At 42.5% G+C, this 22,496-nt stretch overlaps 1 protein-coding gene across 3 annotated transcripts; it reads right to left on the bottom strand.

Moving 5' to 3' along the window:
• MCOLN2 (mucolipin TRP cation channel 2) lies at positions 1–22,496 on the bottom strand. Of its 3 annotated transcripts, none has more exons than XM_075508485.1 (14): positions 22,296–22,496; positions 18,685–18,844; positions 15,418–15,591; positions 11,735–11,879; positions 11,051–11,138; positions 10,814–10,910; positions 10,255–10,354; positions 9,538–9,653; positions 8,014–8,163; positions 6,578–6,679; positions 6,343–6,465; positions 3,515–3,721; positions 2,023–2,138; positions 1–706 (listed from the first exon to the last, which is right to left on the bottom strand). In XM_075508485.1, the coding sequence occupies exons 1-14, from the start codon at positions 22,343–22,345 to the stop codon at positions 670–672; spliced, it is 1,665 nt and encodes a 554-aa protein (XP_075364600.1). In that variant the 5' UTR covers positions 22,346–22,496; the 3' UTR covers positions 1–669. The 3 variants fall into 3 exon arrangements, with proteins under 3 accessions (XP_075364600.1, XP_075364601.1, XP_075364602.1); XM_075508486.1 differs by lacking the exon at positions 22,296–22,496 and adding an exon at positions 22,024–22,083; XM_075508487.1 differs by lacking the exon at positions 8,014–8,163.

The following is a 22,496-nucleotide window of genomic DNA, read 5'->3' as shown; positions in this document are numbered from 1 at the left end:
AAGACTCAAAGCCAGAAGAAAAAAAACAAACTGCTTTTGTTTTTAGTAAAGCTGGTAAAGAAAAGATTGTGATCTATAAATGGTTTGTGTTAAAATGATATACAAGAGGGAGAACAGCAATTAATTTGCACTTTTGTGCAGCTCTGTAGCTTTACATAAATTTATTTCAAGGAAATTAATTGTGCCAAGTAGAAATTACAGTCTCAATGCCAAATGCATCGCTTCAAGTGAAAAACTCCTCCCTTCTCCTTGACTACTTTTAATTTTTTTAAAATAATTTCATGCTAAAAAAAGTTATTTTCACATATTTCTTTTTCTTATTAACAACAGTTGGTTCAAGGCCACCTTCGGTCCTCCTAGAGGTGATTAGCAAACAGAGCTCCCAAGGACACTGCTCAAAGATCAGCCCTCTTTAACATGACAGAACTTGGGGCAAGAATATAGAGTTCTTCACAGCTCTCCTCCAGATGCAGCTTCTGGGCTTTCCTGCTGGTCAGCCAGCTGATGTTGCATTAGCAGCTTTCCTTCCCCCAGCACCTTAATTAGGTAAGAGTCTGTTCACAATGAGGCAGGTCCAGATAGTGGATTTCATTGCAATTTGGAGAATTATTCTTCTCCATACAACTATGCTTTCTTTCCATATTAGTGGTGAATTTCAATGTGTAATCATCAATTAATAAGTATCAAGTTGTCATCACTCTGTTGTCTGCAAAAGAAAAAATTCACAATTTTTCATTCAGCAAGAAATGCAATAGGAAGTATTTACCCATACAAAACCAAGCTGAGTTTTGATCCTTCTGTTCTGTGCTCTCCCATTTCAGCATACAGCTCCAACACCTGCACTGGGACAATCAAGCAGAAACTGCTATAGTAGCAAAAGCTCTAGGTTTGCACTCCAGCTACCAGGCTTGTGCCCTCAATACTCTGCAGCATATTACAGTAAAGCATATTTATTATGCTCAAGCAGACAAAAATCTCTTATCCTGCACAATGACTTGAATGTGAAACCCAGAGCCGTACCTGGCTGGAGTTCTTATTAACTAATTGGCTTTCAAGTGTCCACAGCAACTGCTGGGATACCTGCCCATCATCTCCTCACATGCTCCTTTTTGGCTACAAGGTTTCCCTCTGCCAGAGTACATCAAAAGTATGAAGTTGCATTTCACAAAAGCCTCAGTATATAAGTAGACAAGTATCCTACTGATAAAATAGGATTTGTTACACCAGTTGGGATTGACTAAGTGTTCACATTCAGCTCTATTCCTTCTCCCATAGCCTGGCTTCCTTGCACAGTGCCCATGACCATTCTGTGCACAAGCAGGAATTCTCCCAGACTGCCTAGGGACTGTAACAAGATCCCTCCACTCTCAATCAGGGATTCAGAGGTGTGTTAGGTTTCCTCAGAAACAGAATTCAAAGAATAGACTTCCAGACCAGCAAGCACCAGATGAGATGTTCACCTCTCACCAACACCAGCTTAAAAAGGACCACTGCTAAAACCTCCAAAGGCTTGAGTTTGGTGGCAACCAGACATTTACAAGTGTTTCCAGTATTCTGACAGATGGTATTGGACAAGTTTGCCTCACAGACACAGCATAGCTTTGGGATTAAATACTGGTCCCTGGCTGAATCACATTCTCTTGCTTTCTGCTACTAGTCCCAGCCTAGTGAAAAAGCATTTCAGAAACAGAAGCCTTGCAAAACCCTAGGAAGCAGAGACTGGCTTTGCTCAACTCCTTAGCAGTTCCATGTTATACTCCACAGTCCTCCCATCAACTTCCACCAGTTTCTGCATGGTAGTTTTCATGAGAGCAAAACACTGCAAACATGCATCTAAGCTCAGAATTGCTGCCCCTGCACCATCAGCAGACTAAAGTTCTAACACCAAGTAAAGCACAAGAGGAACAACAGAGTCCAATATTCCACAGGCTGAATTCTGGATGCCCCAGCATTTGTGAAACAGGACTTTGCAGTGAGAAGCTAACTGGCGTACTTCTGAGAAAAACGCTCATTCCTACTGACCTCCTACAGCAGCAGATGAATGGCATGGAAGTCTGTTCTTTTCTGTAACCAGCGCTGCCATGGTCTTTTAGAAATTCATGCAGATCTGTTACTGGAAACCCACTTTGTTGGTATTTCTGAAAGAAAAAGCATTTTATTTACAATGCATGAGAAGTTACTGGGCATGAAGTGTTCTAAAATTTCATCTAGAGTGTGATAGCCAAAACCAGACTATTTGGTTCATTTGTTCAGTATTGCTGTAGGAAGAAAAAAAAAAAATACAATCCCATTCTAGAAACACCACATATGTAGTTGGTGGAACAAAGCAATCTAAGTGACATAAAATTCATATTGTTCACAGATTCTCTTACATTTTGTTTGCTGACCATAAGACCAAGTGAGTGATCTCAAATTATACTGGCATTGATTCTCCCTTGTTCATATCAGCTACTGTGCTCACTGAGTGCTCTGGGCTCGTTTTCCCTAGAAACCCCAAAGCTGGATTTGAAGGGCCCTAACATCGATATTCAGCATTGCCATGCTGAAGAAATGCTCTGCAAAACACCCATTCAGCACACTGAAATGGCTCCCCATTAATCCACATGAAGTGCTCAGAGGGAAGAGTAACAGTAAAACACTGTTTTGCAGGTCAGACCATCCAATAAACTCAGAAGCACAGACAGTTGTCTTTTGAGATGCTTAGAAAGTGGAGCTCTTGCTCAGTCTGGAAGTTGTGGTTCATGTCAGACTAGCCTTATTCTGCCGGCCTGTTTATCTGACACTAACATAAGAAAGGGACAAGAGCTAAAGAGCATGATCCACATTGCCTTCCCACTGGTTACTGCGGCTACCAGGAGCACGAAGGAGAGACAGCACTAGAGGACAAGAACAAAAGGTAATTACCGAAAACTTCATTTCACTTTCAGCCAGTTTATACTGGAAATGGATGGCGCAATTTTAACTTGAATGAGAAGTAGTGGGTCTTTCAGAAGACATTTCTTTTTAACCACACATTTCCAAGCAGCACATTAAGCAAGCCTGGACACCTAAATGAGTTTAGAGTTATCTGCTTGGCCCTTGCCACACTCCTGCCAAGGGGATATTCTCCGAGATGCCAACAAGCCCTTCCTGACCTCAGCTTTTGGTGCCAGGAGAAGAAACATTCACTCCGAACAAGACTTATGTGGCTCTGTGTAACTATACTTAAAAATTGACTCTTTCCACTCATCCTTCCACTTATGTTTCCATTAGCTGTTACCTTTTTGAAGCCAGGTGAAGCAGCAGAAAATACAAAACAGGTTCAAATGGTAAGGATGATTTTCCAAACCAATTATTGCTTAGTCATTTGGATGACTACCCCAGTCATCCTCCCAGTTTCACCACAGACTAAGCTAAAAGATTTTAATAGTCTCACCAGTCATCATAACTAATGCTAGATAGTATGGTGTTGAGTGATTAACAAGAATGAATACAAAACTGATTAGAAGTGTAATGGGGAAAAAAAAAGTTTTACCTTTATGGTGTCATAGGAGTCGGTAATGAGTGCAATAAAAAGGCTGAGGATCATGTATATAAACAGACTAATGAAGGAGTACAGATATAACCGACTGAACACCCACACCAGCGTGCTCTTCTGCTGGATTTGAGCAAATGTTGCAAACATATCATCACCGTTGACCAAAGAAAACAGACACTCAGCCACCGTGTTCAGGTCTTCAAACTAGAAAATAACGAGTACAAATTATTAATAGAATGTGAAGATCAATCATCCAGATTAAAGGGAAAGTGAAAAGTGTTATAAAAACAAAAGTAATTTTTTTTTAGTTTTACTCATAGCAGAAGAAAAAAGCCAACCAGTCAATCAAATGTTACCATACTGTCTTTCCTGTACATTCAGACCAAAACATAATGTCAGTAACAGAACCATTGGCTAATCATTGTACATTGACATCAGAAATAAGATGATTTATTATCAAGAAATGAACTTGTGATGCTCAACAAGCAAAACAGACAGTAACTGACCACCACAGAAAGTTTAAGTTACGGAATTTTAAGCCATTTTTGACCTGCAGGAAAAAATCATGCTGTTTGCCAAAGCACATAAAGTGATTTCACAGAACCTATACAGTGAATCAGTGGCAGTATGCTGGGAACAGAATCCACATCCTCCGGTTACCCAGCTCTGCAGCATTACTGGAGATGGGGTAATTAATCAATATGGTATTAAGAAGTTAGAGATAGCATATAGCCTTCAGAGCTCAAATGGTCTAAACTAGATGTGTCTTGCAATATCATTATCCATCTGTCATTCAGAAAACCCTGAGCTGTAGGTAAAAGCTATAGCTGTACCGTGAAGCTACTACACACACCCTGGACAAAATCATGGGTTCATTTCAAGGACATCCTCTTAAATTCCTAACTCCATTTCCCCAAGCTGGAACATGCCCTGAGGCTAAATTCCATTCAGCAACCAGGTAAGCACCCTTCCCACCATTGCTCTGTCCCTCCAAATAACTGGATTTTTGTTAACTACACTTTAGTAGACAATATGAATTAATGCACAATGTTTTAATGTAGCTATTATCAATGAAGTAACATGAGTATACTCACTTGACTTGCTGTCCTATATCGAAAACAAGATGTCAAGAGGCATATGTTTGTACGGAGAACATACTGTTGCATAGGAACAGCAGGTGTGGTCTTACCTATCGGGGGGTTTTTTGTTATTATTATTTATTTTTAAAGCCATTATGAGACCCAGCAGCATATTTTCCGAGAAGGGGTGCATGGCATGCATCATTCTTGAGTAACCCACAAGTTTTGATGCTTGGGTACAGAGAGAAACCTGCTAAGGATTGCTCACCTATAAGCCCCTGGATTGACACAATGCAGGATTCCCACTCCCTCTCTCTGGCCCTAGCAGAAGGCGGGGGGGTGGAACCAAACACACACGCACATATTTCTATGTTTTTGCACCAAGGCCTTCAGAATTTTTGAGCACAAGGACCTCTCTCCTGTGTACCTGCACAGCAGGGAAGGCTCTTCCCATTTCTTACCAGGGACAGCTCACGCAGCCGGAGAGCCCGGCAAAGCCAGCCCTGGGCTGCGCCTGCCCTGCGCAGTGCCACACTGCCTTCCCGTGGGGTACTGGGGAACTGCCAGAAAGAGGAAACCCCCCCCCAGCTACAGGTGCTTTCCTTGACATGGATCTGTGATATTTAGCAAGAGGTAACATTTTCATAGATAAGCATATTATTGACTACACCTCCTTTTGCTCAGATAATTAGTGTACTTTCTGCAGGGAAGCTACAACAGTATTTATGCTGTGCCTGTTACAAACAATTGAGCCTCTAGCATGACTGACTGAGGATCCCACAGCATCCAACATCCCAGAGAGAAATGTATCGTCATCAACTTAAAACACGTGCAGACTGAATACCTACATTTCTCAAGGGAGAGAATTACATTATGTTAGAGGAATCCAACCTCTGGGGGTGCGAGAAGCTGAAGCAAGCACTGCAGCATGCGTCTCTTAACAATGTATACTGCGTACAACCAGAAATTGAGAATGAGCTGTCATACATTTGTTACTGGTTAATGGACATCTAGAAATTATCACAACAGGAATCTGCCTTTTTTCAAACCGTCACATAGAGCATCTGCCACAAAAAAAACCAAACAAGCTTTACGGGTTTTTTTGCTTGTGTTTTGGAATATACAAAGCCTTACTGCTATACCCAGGTTTCAGACAAGACGACATACCAGGCACACACTTTGATATCAACCTTAAAAAAACCAAACAATCAAACCAACCAAACAAAAAACCCACACCACACCTACACACAGGAAGCAAAGTAAACAAGACAAGCATTCATCCATCCCTTTACGAGTCAAGATTTAGGAGCTGAAGTCACATGGCAGAGGAAAGATTTGCAGAAACAAAGTCAGAGTCGAGGAGATCCCCAGAAATGGTAATGGTGAACAAGTGCCTCTAATCCAACTGAACTGGGATTGCCAGAAGAGGGCGAAAGAGATAACAGATCAATTTACCTCTAGTCCCCAGCCAGACATTGCCTGGATAAACCATCCACTCATCACAAACACAGCCTCGTGTTTGAGATTACATTGAGTTCAAGCACACAGTGAAAGCAAGAATACCGTTATTTTGTTAAATGGAACAGGTGGCAGGAGGTACACATGGAAGGAGAAACACTCCCGTGTTCTTCATGTTACAGCTTTTAAAACAAACCCATGAATTTAAGACCTATTTCTGTTGTTATAACTAGGAACTATACACACACAGATATTCACACATCGTTAGACCAGAAAAGGATTACATACCTTTTCATGATAAGGTCCCAGGACAATCCAACCACAAAAAGTATAGCCAAGATAAATCATCCCAGCACAACAACAAAACCTTAGCACTTTGGGCAGTGACGCCTGCATAGTTAAAATGAGCACCTACATGTCAGGGTGGAAGAAAGGAGAAGGGGAAAAAGCCACAAGTTAGAGAGACCCGAGTAAGAGTGACAAATATATGCTTTAATTGTTGAATATTTGATTCCTGCCTTACATTGTAGGTTTGAAAATATCCCAGGTATCTGATGACTCCAACCCAGACAAACAAAGTTGATGTTCCAAGTAAAATGCTGCAGACATCGTAACTTGTGAGGTTCTGAGGGATCCAAACAGAGCAGGTGGTCAAGTTAAAGCAGTAGGTATGCCAGCTTGACAGCTATTCAAGTTCCAGCAGTTCAAACAAACAAAGCAGGGCAGTCCGATACTGAAAGGATGTTGCTACATCACAAAAATCAGACCAAAGTGAACTGCAGTTATTTAGTGAGATCAGCCAGATGCAACTGTGCTGCAAATAAAAGCACATCTACACTGATATTCTTGTAGTTTTGCATGAAGAACTAAAGCCTTTACCTTGATTATGATGCAGTTTTAATATTAGATTCAATATCTCAATTTTTGTTTAAGAAAAGGTTCATATATATGCTATTGTTAGGCAAACAAGCTCTCATTCGCTATTTACTAAAACATGAGCCAACATTTAAATGATAAGTGAGCCTCAGGACTACGGCCCTTTCTATGCTACATGCATTTACAGCTCTGAACAGGTTGCCAGCTGTTTGGAGCCTGAACTTATTACTGCCAGTGAAGTCTATAACCAATTCTACTCGCATTTTACTTTAGAAGGCTAGAGCTGGTTGCAATAAGCACGAGATACCCATCTAGCTCAAGATTTACTACCCTCATCCCTCCACCTCGCCATACAGCTGGAGGTTCTCAAGTGCTTCCTCTGAAGGCCACTCTGGGCATCTGCCCTTTAAGCCTTGCTATACATGAAGCAGGAGCAGCACACTACCTACCCTGTTTTTCCCAGAACACAAAGTTTTGTGAACACATGAATTGTTGACATACAGCTCTATTGAAGGGAAACAAACCAACCAACCAACAAAAAAACCCTGAAGAGCTGCCAGCTGAACAAAACACATTGATTTCAGCAAGCCCAGACTGGGAGGTCAGGGACTAGTGGGTGACACTATCTGTGCCTGTAGTTTGGACAGGCCAGGAAAGCAAGCTGTAACAGCCATGTTTCCAGTCCCACAGGCCATCAAGACCCCTGTTTTATCTAAGGGGATGACTCCTGGTTTCCCTGTACAATATGTACTACTACTTCTTACAGAAATAACACAACCCAAGTTGGGTTTCTTTCGTTAGGAACTGTCTACCCACAGGTCCTATACGAGGGATGAGAGGACTTAGCACTGTGGAAATAAGATGTTTAAACAGCTTACATGGTCTTACTGAAAGACTTTGGGGAAAAGGGACTGAAACCAGTTATCGGTCAAACTAGCACTAGGAAATGAGTAAATAAGAACTAGAAAAAGTAAACAAGATGACTCGTGACTACGATGCTCACTTTCATTTGTCCCCAAGTTAAAACACATTACACATGGTTGTAACAAGACTAGTATTTTATTTGAAGTATTAAACTCTCACCTTGGCTTTTATTTCCATTTTTAGGATTGAACCAATGATTGTCATCACATCACTGATAATTACCAGGACATACCATCCATTTATGAACTCCAGGCGATCAGCGTGACAGACATGACGCTTATATTTCTCCAAGAAGAAGTTCACAAATCTCTATTAACAAGCATTTAGATGTTTAGTTACAGGTCACCTTAGATGAAAAAGGTGTACAGATGCCCCAGTAGTATAGCAATGCTCAAGTTTCACATAGCTTCCTATAGTATTTGCTGGACTAATAGCTTAAAACTAATTCTCAATACCAACAGAAGTAAATAGAAAAAAAAAATTAAGATTAGTTTAGGCCAGTGAAAACCAATTTTCCACAGAATAGCTGACTTCATAAACAATCCCCACTAGCCTAACCATGGCTTGTTGTCCCCTTTTTAGCCCCATTCACAAAAGTTTCTACCCACCTCCAACAGAGTAAGGCCACCCAACTAAAGGAGTGAAAAAGAGAGTAACTCAGAGACAACCATAAGGCAAGAGCTCTCATTTCCAGTAGAGATGACAATATCACTTCCCACACCCAACACTGCCTGTCTGCTTTCACTTGCTCTTTCTGCTCGTGCATAAATGCTGATGTCCCGATTCCTGACAGCAGTTTGACAATGCCTTTGCTGAATTGTGCCCTCTTCACCCTTGTCTTGTTTACAAGCTGCAAAAAGGATATATTGAACAAGATAAAGAAGTACCTGTGCTTTCATATCCTACCTATCCTGAACTCTTTTTCCAACTCCCATAAGCCACATGCTTGCAAAGTTTGTATCGATTAATGGTTATAAGCTGGCACATCTCAGAGCCCAGCTTGTGTTGCTGCATCAGTATTTGGACCAGAAGAGCTAAGTCTGCTTACATGAAGCTCTGCAAGCAGCTTGAGATGAAGTTGGACAGGGCTAGTCTCAGTCCAGAGGGTGAGTGGGGAGGAAGGTGACAGCCAATGGTGATCAGGGATTGTGAAGGGAGAAGGAAAAAAGAACTGTAAAAGGGTGGTTCCAGCCCCAGAAAGACCAAAAAACCCAGCCAGAGTCAGACTATACGCTATGCTCTACACTTTCTCCAGCTAGAGCTGGCTTTGAGCAATGTTCATTAAAGCATTAATTTATGACAAGACCTCTATGGGAATTCTATTCTGAAGCCAGGGAAGGAAGAATTCATGTTTTGAAGGTGCAGGATGTGTTGCCTGTTAGCAGCACAAAGACTCAGAAGTTTTTTTTGCATAAAATCCTGGCCCAAAAAAAAGTCTCCTTTTGCCCTCGAGAGATACAACAAAATACTTTGTATTACAGCACTACACAAACAGAAGTAAAACCCCATTCAGCTAGCAACTGTTCATCAGACATCTACACATCCTTTCTAGAGATAGATACAGTAAGAGAGCAACATTCTGCAACAGATATACTACCCAATATTTCAAAACGTATCACTTGACAAGACCAGCAGCAAAAAAGACAAAGACAAAATAAGTACTGAGATGAGGACTGTACTTACTTTTTGTAGTCTCAAGGCAAGAACAATGGATCGTGTGCAGAGGACAAGAGAAGCAAAGCAACTTAAAATGACAAATCCATCGAAGACTAGAATATACTGAGTGTTTTTCTGGAGAACTGTAAAGAGTCAAAGAAAGGAAGTAGAGCTAGACTTTTCACATCTCTGAGCAAAAATTGTTACAAAATGTGATGTATTTTGCATTTAAACACTCTCACCCCATAAATAGATGGGCTAAAAGAAATACTCCTTCTGCAACTATGGAGACAGGCCACAAGAGTGAAAAGCACATTCAAGTTCTTCAAAATAAAACCAAAAGTGGGTATATTAATACAAGCGTCCCCTTTCTGCACCAAGTTCATCTGTCCATCTGTACTCCAACAGTGTTACAACTACACGCGGTAAAAGAAATGCAGACTTTTGCCCATACCAACATTATTAAAACAAAACCAAACAAAAAAAAAATCCCACCTCATTTCTCATTCCATGACCTGCAATCAGAAACTTGTTTGACTTTGTGTACTGTACCGTATTCTTTTCATCCACAGGTTTATAAGCCATCACGTGAACCCAAATCAGGTGTTTTCCTTGGCTTACTCACATCAATTGATGAACATTGTGGGGAATGTCTTGCTAGACAGACTGTTACAGAGCAGGGGAAATGACAGGAGGAGATGTGTAACAGTGCTATCATGCAAACACACATGCACCATTACTTACCAGAGCCAAATACGTGCCAGTCTTTACATTCTTGAATATCAGTGTCACTATCAAAATAGATTTTGATTTTTCCACTGTGGGCTCTATTATTGAAAGTTATCTGGAAACATAAGAGTATATCAGAAATAAGACTTACAAAATTTCATTCCATTAAAAAAACTTGGTAAGTGCTTTGACATAATATGCATTTAATATTTGTTGGTCAGGTAAGTTTAAGAAAGCTGCCACCATAAGTGTTGGTGTAGACATAATTTGAGAACATGTCACATATAGCATAAAAAGCAGTATTCCAAGAAGCCAAACTTCAAGTTTAACCTTTAGAAGAACAACAATTACTTATCTCCTTCTCAGGTTATGAAGTTACCAGCTAGAATACGATACAAAATAATATTGTCCCATGGCAACACCATTTCAGCAACCTTTGGGAGGAGGGGTAAGGGGCAGGTCATGCTGAATTGCTTTTCCCTTGCAGTCTAAATATAAGGATGATGACTACCGCTTAGCTTAAGCTCTTGTTATACATACAGTGTTGGAAGCGCCATACCCGATATTCACTTACAGTATTTTGAAATGCATAGCAGTCAGGCAATTCACGGGCATGGATTGTTTGTAGAGCAATGCCTTTCAGCTTGAAGGAGATTTCAACCTGTATGAGCCTGAATGTTTTAAAAAGCATATAAACATATATACACAAATACACACAAACACAAAGCAAGGAAACAGCACAACCCAAAATCCACCATATTCATATGAAAGGACAAGTTAAAAAATAAACAAATCCCCACCACTGCTTTACCTGTAAAATTCAAGATCGAAAAAAGAGGAGTTCAGCTTCAGTTCAGCCTTCTTACCAGCTAGCTCCTGTGGCTTAAAAAAGATACATTCTGGGAAGAGAAGAGGAAAAGCTGTAATCTTAGAAACTTCACATAGAAAGCAGCATACAACTGAGACAATCAGGTTAAATGGCAAGTCCTAATCAGGCAAAATGTTAATTTTGAGCAAACCTATCCATAGAGAGCCCCAGCTAGTGGGATCAGAAGCAGGTTCATGGAGTAAATCTTGAGAGGCTAACAGCAAGGACTCAGCTCTGAGAGGTGGTAAGGACACCCACCCACTGAAGGTACAGGCTGACCAGCATCCAGCATTCTGTATTCAAACTTTCGGGGGGGGAGGGGGTGGGATGACAAACAAAAAAACCAAACCAAACCACACAAACACCCCCAGCCCCCTCCGCCCCCCCAAAAAAACCCCACAAACCCACCCACAACCCATTAATGACAGCAGCTGAAAAAGAGCTTCCTATAGTCTACACAGTTGCCATTTCTAGACATGGACTAAAAACCAAGAGGGGAAACAGGCAAAATGCATGTTAATGTTCCTATGATTGCCACGCAAAAAGCTATTGGTTTTAAACTTTAGTGATTTAGTAGTAGAATGTACATACTCCACAGCCAGACGCTTCGAGTACAACAATACATACCTGTTTCAGTAGAAACATCTATGTTCAGTGTCTCGTTGGAAGGAAGCATCGTGCTTTTCTTGTACTGTTGTTTACAGATTTTTAAACCTGATCCTTCGTGTTCATAACCAAGCGTCCCCAGGGATATGTTCTTTAATTGCTTGTACTAGTTTAGAAACAAAACAGAAGTTACAGAGATAGTAGTCTTTTCTGCATTAGATAGTAACTTTCAATCTCAAAGTCATGTGTATCAATATAGCTTTTTACATCAAAAAAAAAAATCTTTACTTTCACATAAAGTCTGTAAATTGAGAGAGGATCTCTCATGGGAAGCTAAGAGGGCTGCTGGCCACTAATTAGTAGTGACTGGCATCCTGGTGACACAGTAACTGGGAGCCTCGTATCTACTGGGCTGCCTGCAAATGACTACCCATGGGCCAGACAGCAAGCCAGCAGACAGCTTTTAATTAGATGCCTGGCAGTGACTTCAATGCAGTATTGCTACTAACCACACACACTCCAGGGATATCTTATGTATTTATCTCATGAATGTGTTAGTTTTCACACCACTTGAAATTTCATTGCTTTACATACAATCCGAGTCACAGTTCTTATCAAATCCAGCCCAAGAGCAAAACCAAAGCCGCTCCCTGTGTGGCTACAGAAGAGGGAAGCCACACATTCACTATTTAACCAACAACCAAGGAACAGACACAGAGCTTGGGCAGCCTCCAAAACTAATTTAACCTGCCTGCTTTACACAAGCACAGAAACAACTGAAAACATGCCTGTGAGGAAGGCACTTTCTTTTTCACTTACTCTAAACACAGCACAAGTCACCTTCTTCATATGTTAACATATGCTGGAAAACAAGGACTAGAAGTAGAAGCAAATAAAGCTATGCTAAGCCAAGCATGGACCAGCCCTGAGCACCATTGAAGAACTCCATTCAAGGCCAGTCCTCTCCTGACCTGCCTTCCGCACATCCTCAGTGTCTGCTGGAAGCAAGATATATCCTCTGATCCTTGGAGTCACACCTTCCAGTCCTGCACAAGCAAGGCAAACCCCTGGGGCACAGCTCTCCCTGTGGTTCCTGACTCCGACAGCTGAGGAGATCAATGACTAACCGTGAACACAGCTGTCTGCCAGCTCAGCTTCGCACCAGCTAACATTGTCCAAGAGAAGCCAGACAGACCCCGGCCCTTTGAGGAAGAAGGCATAAACATCTAGTAATTCATTAGTTTTTATCATCACCTCACCTAGTGAAAGAGCTCGGGGCAGCATACAGCGCTGGTCTGCTCTGAAGGAAGCATTTACCTCCCAGGAGGCCTGAAGTAAATAAACATGGGAAGTCAGACAAGGCTTCCCATTCCTTAAAAAAATTGTTCAGCTGGGTTTGATACAGATTAGACCCTTTTTCCTTTAAACATGGATTTTGCTATCATGCATCATTCAGTGTCATCCTATTTGCCATCCACTAGCCCATCATGTGGGGTACAAAGTCCCAGTGGTCATTAACAACCACACGCTCCACGTCCAAAAGACCTGTAACCGGAACCATCACATTTCCATCCATCCAAAGCTCTGCCTCGCAGTGCTGCTTCAACTCCTGACAGCTGAGCTTGCAACAGGTTTAGACAGCCTGGGAGAAAAGCATGGCCTCTGCACCCTGTCAGAACATTATCTTAAAAGTAAACTCAGGAAGCCAAGTCTGACGAAGGCAGGTCAAGTGAGTGGAAACAGTAGCTAGTCACAACTCCACATCCCTCTAAGGGCATCTCCAGATCACTGCATCTAAACCGCCGTCGCTCTGTCCATGTGCGCTTTCAGGCTCTGCCCTCCTGACAGCGTAACACACGGCTCTGGGTTACTCACGTGCCACTTTCAAACAACACTATGAAACAGTAAAAGCAAAATTCCCATTTACACATTTCTAAGCAGCCTCAGACAGAGCACCCAGCAGAACATCCTGGTCCTCCAGACTCTGCCACAGGCAGGGTACAAGCATGACAATTCCGGATGGCTTCTTTGTAATAGAAGCTTCCAAATCAGACCCAGAGAGGAGTAAGGAAAAGCTGTGTACTCTTCCAAGTGGAAAGCAGGTTCTCCCCCCTGCCCCCCTCACCAGAGTGTGAAAATATTGCAGTGGCACATTATACAAAGCCTAAAATTCCATTTTTACAACTCCAGTTTTGCTGTGCACTACTACCATCTTCTGTAATATCATATCCTTCTGCTTGCCCACCCCTGCAACCCCCCCACCAACCATGCATTTCAAAACAAAACACAAAACACCAAAACCTATGGCTTCTAGCTGCCTGTATGAAAACAAATTGCTTTTAGCTTAGGAGCCAGATGACTTGTCTCTTCCTAAAAGGCATCCTTTAAAAAACAAAACGCCCCCAAAAAAGCAACACCAGTCATAATGTTCACCTGGAGACACACTTTAAATCTTACATGTGATTTAAAAAGGCCCAGGAACACCACAGAACACTAAGGAACCCAGATTACACAAGTTTAAATCTCCTTAAAGGATATGTCTACATTTATACAACATAGACATTTTATGAAGTGACCTTTTTCTGATGCCTGTATCACACATTGGCTCATTCTTGAGGATATAAAGCTATTATTTCTCTACTGTCTTCTATCTGGACTTCACCTCAGCCTTAGTGCCTACAAAAGAAGGAAAGTGAGACAAAGCAAGCAAGGAAGAAAAAAAAGCACAGTTTATAGCAGAAATAGTGGCAATATTGAGAGTTCAAAGGAAGACTGAGAAAACTACTTCAACACTCATTTAACATACCAGGATGAGAGTCTTGGCCTTGCCCAGCACAGCAGAGACAGCACGTTTGATCTGCAGATGGCTCTGCTGTAGCTTAGAGGAGGTGGCCGAGGAGCAGCAAGTCCCCGTGCAAGTGCATGTTTAAGAAGGAGGTATAGCCTTCGTGCCACCGCGACTGCTGGGCATAACTGATGGTGGCAAAACTACTTTAAACCAAGCATCAGAGCTGATGTCCCAAGGTCAGGGAAAATGAAAGGTGGTTTAAAGCCACCTTCTGTTCATCCCATGTGGACCATTTCTGGGCTTATAATCATCCCCAAACACAAGAGACATTTCATTTTACAGACACACACACACACTCTCATCTCATGACTTCTAAATGTATTTAATATTACATACAAAAATGTTTCCTGAATTTTCATCCTAGATTAATTCTCCTTCCTCCCATGATTGTAAAGGAACTGTTCTTTAAAATACCATCCCTAACCAGGGCGAGTGCCCCTACATTCCTGGAAGTACCGTATTCCCCATTTTGAGGCCTCTGGCACTCACTACAAAGCTGCAATTCAGCATAGCTGTAAGCACAAATTTTTTGAATACCATGCATAGGTATATTCAGGCCCATAACTCTTCAAAGTAAGACCTAAACAAAGGTTCCAGTTCATGCAAGATGACTGATTTTCAAACTTTCTAGATTTCAGTACCACGCACTAACTGAATAAAGTTTTGGTTTAAATTTGTCTCCAAGAGACAAAAATGCAGACATCTACACACAAAATTCAGGATACCTCACCTAGACTGATTCACTGAAATATCAAAACTGAAATCCAAGAATGGCAACAGAAAACCAGAACCTAAGTAGAAGTTTATAGCTATAGCTTTGGTTTTAACACTGTTCATTATAAACACACACACTTACCTGGTTAATAACATAAAAAATGCTATCATAAGCATCCTGTTGTGTATATATACTGCAGCTGTAGTCATCTTCATCAACTCCAGAATAGCCTTTCAGGAATAGGTGTTTAAAAGCAATAGTGTTTTCCTCTTTGAATGAGACCACCAACTGGTTACTCAAACCAAAAAAAATAAGCTGACAAGAGAAAAAAACCAAATTCAGATTTTTGAACACTGGTCAAGCAGCAACATTTTGAAAACAGCTTTGAATTATAATAAATACAAAACAGAAAGGTGCCTGTTGCTGTAACCCTGCTACGACAAGAGCAAAGAGTCTGTTAACTAATGCCATAGGACTACTGAAGTCAAGGTTACCACATGCAGGGTAAGAGAAACAGAAATCAGTCTCCCACCGGTTCTAAAACTTACAGTGCAGCAACTAAACAGACAGCTAGATCACTGCCTCCTTTCACACATCCTGGACCAAGAACTCTAACTGGAATTTGCCAAAACTTTTGTGGAGGATGCAAATGGCAGAAGAGCTAACCTACAGGCACAGCCTGCTACCCCAGAAATGCCCTGCTTTGCTATGGGACAAATTCCTGCACCTTCTTCCTATGTCTGGCATGGCACAGAATTAGAGCAAACCTATGTGGGACCCCACAGCAACAAAAAGCATCACCTGGCTGACCCAGGTGCTGGGTAAGGAGCCTATAACAAGAAGCAGCAGCAGACAGCTGAGTTATACTCAGGATTTGTGTTGCCCTACCATATGGATGCTCCCATTCCCACCACCAAGGAAAACATAAATGGAGCCTAGAAGCTAAAAAAAAAAAAACAAGCAACAAGAGTTTCTTCACAGGCATAGTAGCAGGAAGATATCCCAAGCCCCCAAAATAGCTAACTCTTCATCCTAGGTTTAAACTGCTTACTAACAGCAAATGTGAAACTGTCTCATTACTGCATGGAGTTTCTAAGTCCCACAAGAAACTGGCTGAAGTAGGGAAGATGTAAGAGTGAGAAACTGCAAGCAAAAGAACTGTGAACTTAGAAATCCCCCAAAGTAAGCAGGCAGGCTCCACTAACATCCAAATTCCTTCACTCAAAACAATGGAAACTGGAAAGCACACCTATTTTTTCCCCCTTCACTGAAATACGTCACCTTTTGTCCCAGAGAGTAAGTGCTGAGATCTGGGCCAGGCTAAAAGAATACATGCAGCAGGACTATTTAGTGCAAGGCTGCTTGGTTGCACAGCAAAGTCACAGCCAGGACAGAGAAATGGGGATGTCAGCTCTGCCGGGTATGTACAGTCTTCAGATGAAGAACTGAATCTTCATACCTTCAGCCAAGTTTTTAGTCAACAACTTATATCTTCAGTTGACTGCAAAAAATCACCGAGTACTACAAATAAGTCTGCAGCACTCTAGTCAGTATCTAAAAAATCAGGGATCTTCCAGCTGCAATACAGAGAAATAAAACATACTCAGCAGGATTTCCTCAGGGGACTCCCTAGGGGATTTCAGCACAGCGTTGGAGTAAAACTTACACCCCATACTGGGACAGAAGCCTCTTCTGCTTTTCAGTCAGGCACAGATACCCCAGCTGCTGCACCACACCGAAGAAGCCACAAGTGTCATGACTGGCATCAGGCAGAAGCAGCTAGAAGGAGGCTTAACTTATTCTAGGTTGTCCTTCAAGGGTCTTGCCCTGGCTCTGAAACACAGAGATGCTTGTTGAACCTGTCCATTTACTATTAGCTCACATTTGAGACCTCCCTGCAGAGCAGCAACACATTTTCCTTCAGAAACTCTATTTTCTTTTTCTTGCCAACTACCTGTCTGGCATCTGAGCAAGACCCAGGGCCGACAAGAAAAATCTTAAGCAGCAACCCAGAAAATCTTGTGGCCTTTGAAAGCCAAGCAGCAGAGCACCCCTTCTGCTCACAAAGGATAGTGGGAGACTAGGACAGCAGACAGAAAAATTAGACGTTCAGTCACTCCCCCAAGAATTTAAGTCAGTAGGTTCGGATAGATTGAAAGTACTGAACCTTTTCAGAACCATGTGAAGTTGTACTTTGTCTCATTACTCACACACAAAGGTTAGTGCACTGTCTTTGAAGAGCATGCAATAACCCACATCTGAGGTGCAGCTGCCAGTAAAGTAAGATGGGGCAACCCGTCCTCTTAGCTTACGCTGTGCTTGCACTGCCCACCGCCCCCTTACACACTCCCTGTTGTCAGCAGCTCCGACGCTGCGGGTACCAGTTGTGCCAGCACTAGCGCAAATGGCCTATTTCAGCTCGCCTTGCCTCGACAGGCCGACCACCGCATCCCGCTCCCGCCTGCACACAGAGCTCCGGCCGGACTCGGCACAGCACGGCCGCAGCCGGATCCTGTGCCAGCAGGGCCAGAGCGCCTGCCGTGTCTTTCCAGCGGGGAGAAGAGCGAGAGCGGTCAACAAAACACGGGGACACATAGGCCAGGGTTACGCTTCATTCTAGCAGGCAAGTCAAACAAACCTGGAATCCTGCAACTCAGCATGTTTTTAGGAGTTGTATATTTAGCTGGGCTTGCAAAGTGTCAGATGTCAGAGTCCTGCATTTCAAAGGTCCAGAAAAATAATTTCTACTTATACCTGCGTCCCGTTTTGCTTCCCTCAACCTCCAGTCACCATTTCTTAGTGGACTGTAAATTAATCAACTACACTGTGATACCAGTGCAGTTTAAAAACTGCCTTCCTCTTTGCCTCTACCCGGCTAGGTACCCGACTGTTCGAAATGCATCATCTGATGACAGGAGCAGAATCGGGCCCGTCCGATTCCTGTAGCCCAGTCATTCCCATCATCACCAGAGACTGTAGCGTTTTCACATTGAACACGTACATTTCAAGTTACTGACCAGATTTCAAGAAACATCACTTTTGAAACAGTCCAGTGAAACTATAATCTGTGAACATAACAGGAAGCAGAACATAGAGCCATACTGTGCCAGCAAGCCTGAAGACAGTGTTGGATTTACTGGGAAGAGTAATTTTCTTTCAAGCGTTACCTTAAAAACAGCAAAATACCTAGTCAAATAATGCCCCACAATCTCCAGGAGGCTTTTGCAATTTAGTTTATGTTATTCTTCCCCCTCGACACCTTTCATAGTACTTTTTCTTTCTGGACCAAAGCAGGAAGTTCAAGTCAGTAACAAATACCCAGGGATGGCAAAGGCCCAGAACCACAGACCTGCTTCTCCTGCACATCATTGCTACGCTTTCTAAGAGTAAAAACAGAGGACAGATTACCTGTGTAGTAACCATAAGTATCTTCAAAATCTGCAAAGCCAGTTTCCATGGTATTTGACGTCTTGATCTGTATTTTTCACATGGGTTCATGAAGTAAAACTTCAAATCCTCTTTCAGAGCCGTCTCTTTTAGATCTAAATCTGACTGAGCCATCATACTTCTGCCATAAATAATACGTTAATTAGAAACCAACAAATGCTTTGGCAGACAATTTCCTCATAGTGCAGTTTCACCTCAGATCACCACATGTCATAAGATGCCTGTAACAGTTTTCTGTCTGTTTTACAGCAAAATCCAAGAAATATTTCCCTATGATCACATCATTAAAAATCATTCAATCACATTAGATCATCAAAACACAACATTTATACAACTATTTCTCAGAAAATAGGCATTAAATAAGAGGATCTGTAATAGTAATAGCAGGTCTACATTTATCTCTTTCTTAAAACCAAGTATTTGAAATAAAGCGAGGCCACTGTTAACACATTTCTCTGAATAAGCCACATTCTACCACCAGAAAAAGGTGTCTTAAAGACTAAACAACCAGAGCAGGCTTCACAGCACGTTTCTGTTACGATCATGCAGCTTTAAGGGCTAAACTCATAGGCATTTATTTAAATAAATATCTGGGCATATAAAAATCTGAGGAAAAGCACAGAGGCCTGTTGTTGTAGGTGTCTTAAATCACTCTAAGTTTCTCCCTCTCAACTGAATGGGACATTGAAAACTTTCCCCTTCTCCTAATCTTTTTAACCCCATTTTCCAGTACCATAATTGTCAGAACTTTCATCCTCCACACAGAGATCAGAACCAAACTTACAATTTTTCTCCTCCCTGCATGTGTTAAGGTAGAGCAATCACATCTTAAACTGGCTACATAAGCAGATTATCAGTCCCATTTACCATCCCGAAAATTATTGCCCATGTTCTGAATTTTATAAAGGATAGCATTTTCTCTCAAGGTCAAAACCAAAAGCATCATTTCCAAGTTTTCAAATGCATTCTTACTTCTTTTGTCCTCACCTGTCTGAAGTGTCTCAGTAATTAAGCCCAAACTGTAGACCACAAAGCACATTTGATTTGCTAGAACCAGGTGTCTCGTAAGAAGAGAAATGAGAGTTAAAAAACACAGTAAAGTTGATACTGTGGTGTTTCCTCATAAGAGGAAGTGGAAAAAAAAAACAAAAAAATATTTTTTATCATTAGAAGCTCAAAGGTTATCTTTATTACACAGCCTTAAATCAATCATTCATGAACATGATGGGAGGTAGGCTGATTTCGGTTTTGAGACAGGAAAAACACAGGAAGGTTCTTAAGAAAAAGAAACTGTGGAGTACATCCCTATTTAAATTTATAATAAAAACATACTGGACTAGCTTTAATAATGTTTAAGATATAAAAACTTTGAAAAATTTAAACACATCTGACAGAAAAACATGATAATTATAGCTGTGAGTATTGTCTAAGGAAATAGGTACATACGCACTTCAGTCCTGCACTGACACCCAAAGACATGGCTACTCCTGTACCCGCTCCTCTTGAACGGGCAGCAGCATTTGTGTGGGTACACAATGAACAAGACCAAACCCAGAGTAAAGTCATAGGAGTAGATGGGAAAGAAAGAGGAAACTGAGCAGGTTTAAACTGGATCTGGTCAAGACTTAAAGCATGAAGGTATGGCATAAGAACCGCCCCAAGACTTCAGCAAAATCCTCCCCTAAGCTTCAGTAAAAGCATATCTGAAGTGACAGATCTTAAAGACCAAACAGCAAACCTTATAAGAAACACCATTTCCTTTGATATTCAAATACATACCGTGGAAGACGTGGTTTTTTCCAAAGTTGTCCTTCAAGCCCCTACAGCTATTCTAAAAACTTGATGCTGACTAATAACTATACTTTCACTTTTACACAGCCCTCACTTAACTCCACTGGCTAGGGATTATTTTCACTGCTGCCTTTAGCTTCCCTTATTCATTAGCTGTAGAAATTGTGAGCAGGAAATTCAGCCAAGGAAAGTAACATACTTTTTCAGCTTAAGAGGAAGAGATGAGATTCAAGCCTGTATCACTGTTGGGCTTTGTCTCCCAATAAAGAACAGGCATTCTCTGGCGTAATATTTGAGAAATAATTCTTTTGGCAATAGGTGAAATACAGCAATTGTTTTCTAATCCATTTGTTTCTAGAATAGATTCAAAATAACATCCAAATAAACTGCATTTAAGTCTACAGAATTAGAACCTTCAACCGAAGCATTAAAAAGTTAAAGAGTTCCGAGTGATTAATAGTGACTTACTGCATTTAAAACAAACGATCTCGTTCTACCAAACGTTTATTAGCCTAATAATCTAAAAATAATGCAAACAAAGCACCTAGCTCAAGACAGAGTAACAGAAAAATTCAGTTCAGGCACAGTAGTGTAATTAACACCGCTCAATAGGTTTCCATGGTATGTTTTGTAAAGCACTGATACCAGCAACTTTTGTGAATGAAGACTAACTCTAGCACGCACATTTAAATGCATATCTAAGTATCACAGTGTTGTGCGTGAATAATAATTGTTACTAATTCAATCCTAAAAGCTGCATTAGGATAGCCACCATTGCAATGCTGTATCTGGTAGGACAATCTGTTGTTTGGATAATGTTTTGTAGTGAGGCACTTTAAAGCTCAGTGTTCTATTCAAGAACGAGGTTTCAACAGTAATTACTACCATTTACAGCTACCTATGTATGAAATAAGCATTCAATATGTAGCTCTTCACCTAGCAGAAAAAGCACCATTGAATCAAGTAGATAAAAAGCTATAGAGCACAGATTTAAAAAAAAAAAAAAGTGTAATTCACTACAGGAGCCACACTAACACTGTTCATCAGAGATCCGTATCGGGAACATTTATCCACTTGAGCTCTGCATCTTGAAGAGGTATTAACGAGATGGGGGTTGGGGAACGCGGAGAAAAAAAGAAGAAAAAGAAAAAAGTCACTGGAGTTGGGTTCTGCGTATCAGACCGGGCAACCCCAGCTTCACCTTCACGGTCTTGTACTAAGTTCACAACTCGCCCAGAGGAGGGCATCGCCTAGCACCTCTCAGGAAAGCGAGCTCTAAGAAATTGAGGAAAAAACCCTCCTTTCACAGAGCTGCCAACGTTACCGACCGCTAAGCTGCTGCGGGAGGAGCGGCAACGCTACCAAGGGCGGCCAGAGCGAGGGCACGCAAAACGCCCCGCCACGCCGCTCCGTGAGCGCAGCGCCGGCAACGCGACACGCAGGGAAGCTCCGCGGCTGCTGAACGGCGGGACAAGGCAGACCCCGGGCGGCGAGGCGGAGAGGACCTACCTCGTGCAGCAGAATTTAAACACGACTTTGCCGCGGCACCTCCGTCCGTTTGCCCGTCTGCCGCCCGACGGCTGCAGGGCGCGATAGCAGCAGCGCGGCTCCCGAGGCCGCCCCGCCCTCCGCCGCGCGGCGGGCACGCCCGTTATCGCCGGGCCACACGGCGCCGCTGGCGAGGGAGCGCCCCGATCCCCTCCCCGCCGCCTGCCCCGCCGGGCGCCGTGACCCGAGCGGGCAGCACCGCGCCCAGCCCCGGCCCGGCCCGCCCCGCTCACCCGCTGGCGGCGGCCCGTCCGCCGGGCAGGTACTTGAGGGAGATCTCCATGGGGCCGCGGGGGCTCGGCCGCTGCCCGGGCAGGGCAGGGCGGCGCGGGGCTCCGGCAGCCCTGGGCGGCGGACGGGGAGAGCCGGCGCCGCCACCCGAGCGGCCTGGGCCGGGCAGCCCCCTCCCGGCAGCGCCCCACGCCCTGCCCTGC

This window comes from Mycteria americana, chromosome 7 (assembly GCF_035582795.1).
Source record: "Mycteria americana isolate JAX WOST 10 ecotype Jacksonville Zoo and Gardens chromosome 7, USCA_MyAme_1.0, whole genome shotgun sequence".
Lineage (NCBI taxonomy): Eukaryota > Metazoa > Chordata > Aves > Ciconiiformes > Ciconiidae > Mycteria > Mycteria americana.
Note: the sequence above shows the minus strand (reverse complement) of the source record. Positions and strands in the feature narration are given on the sequence as shown.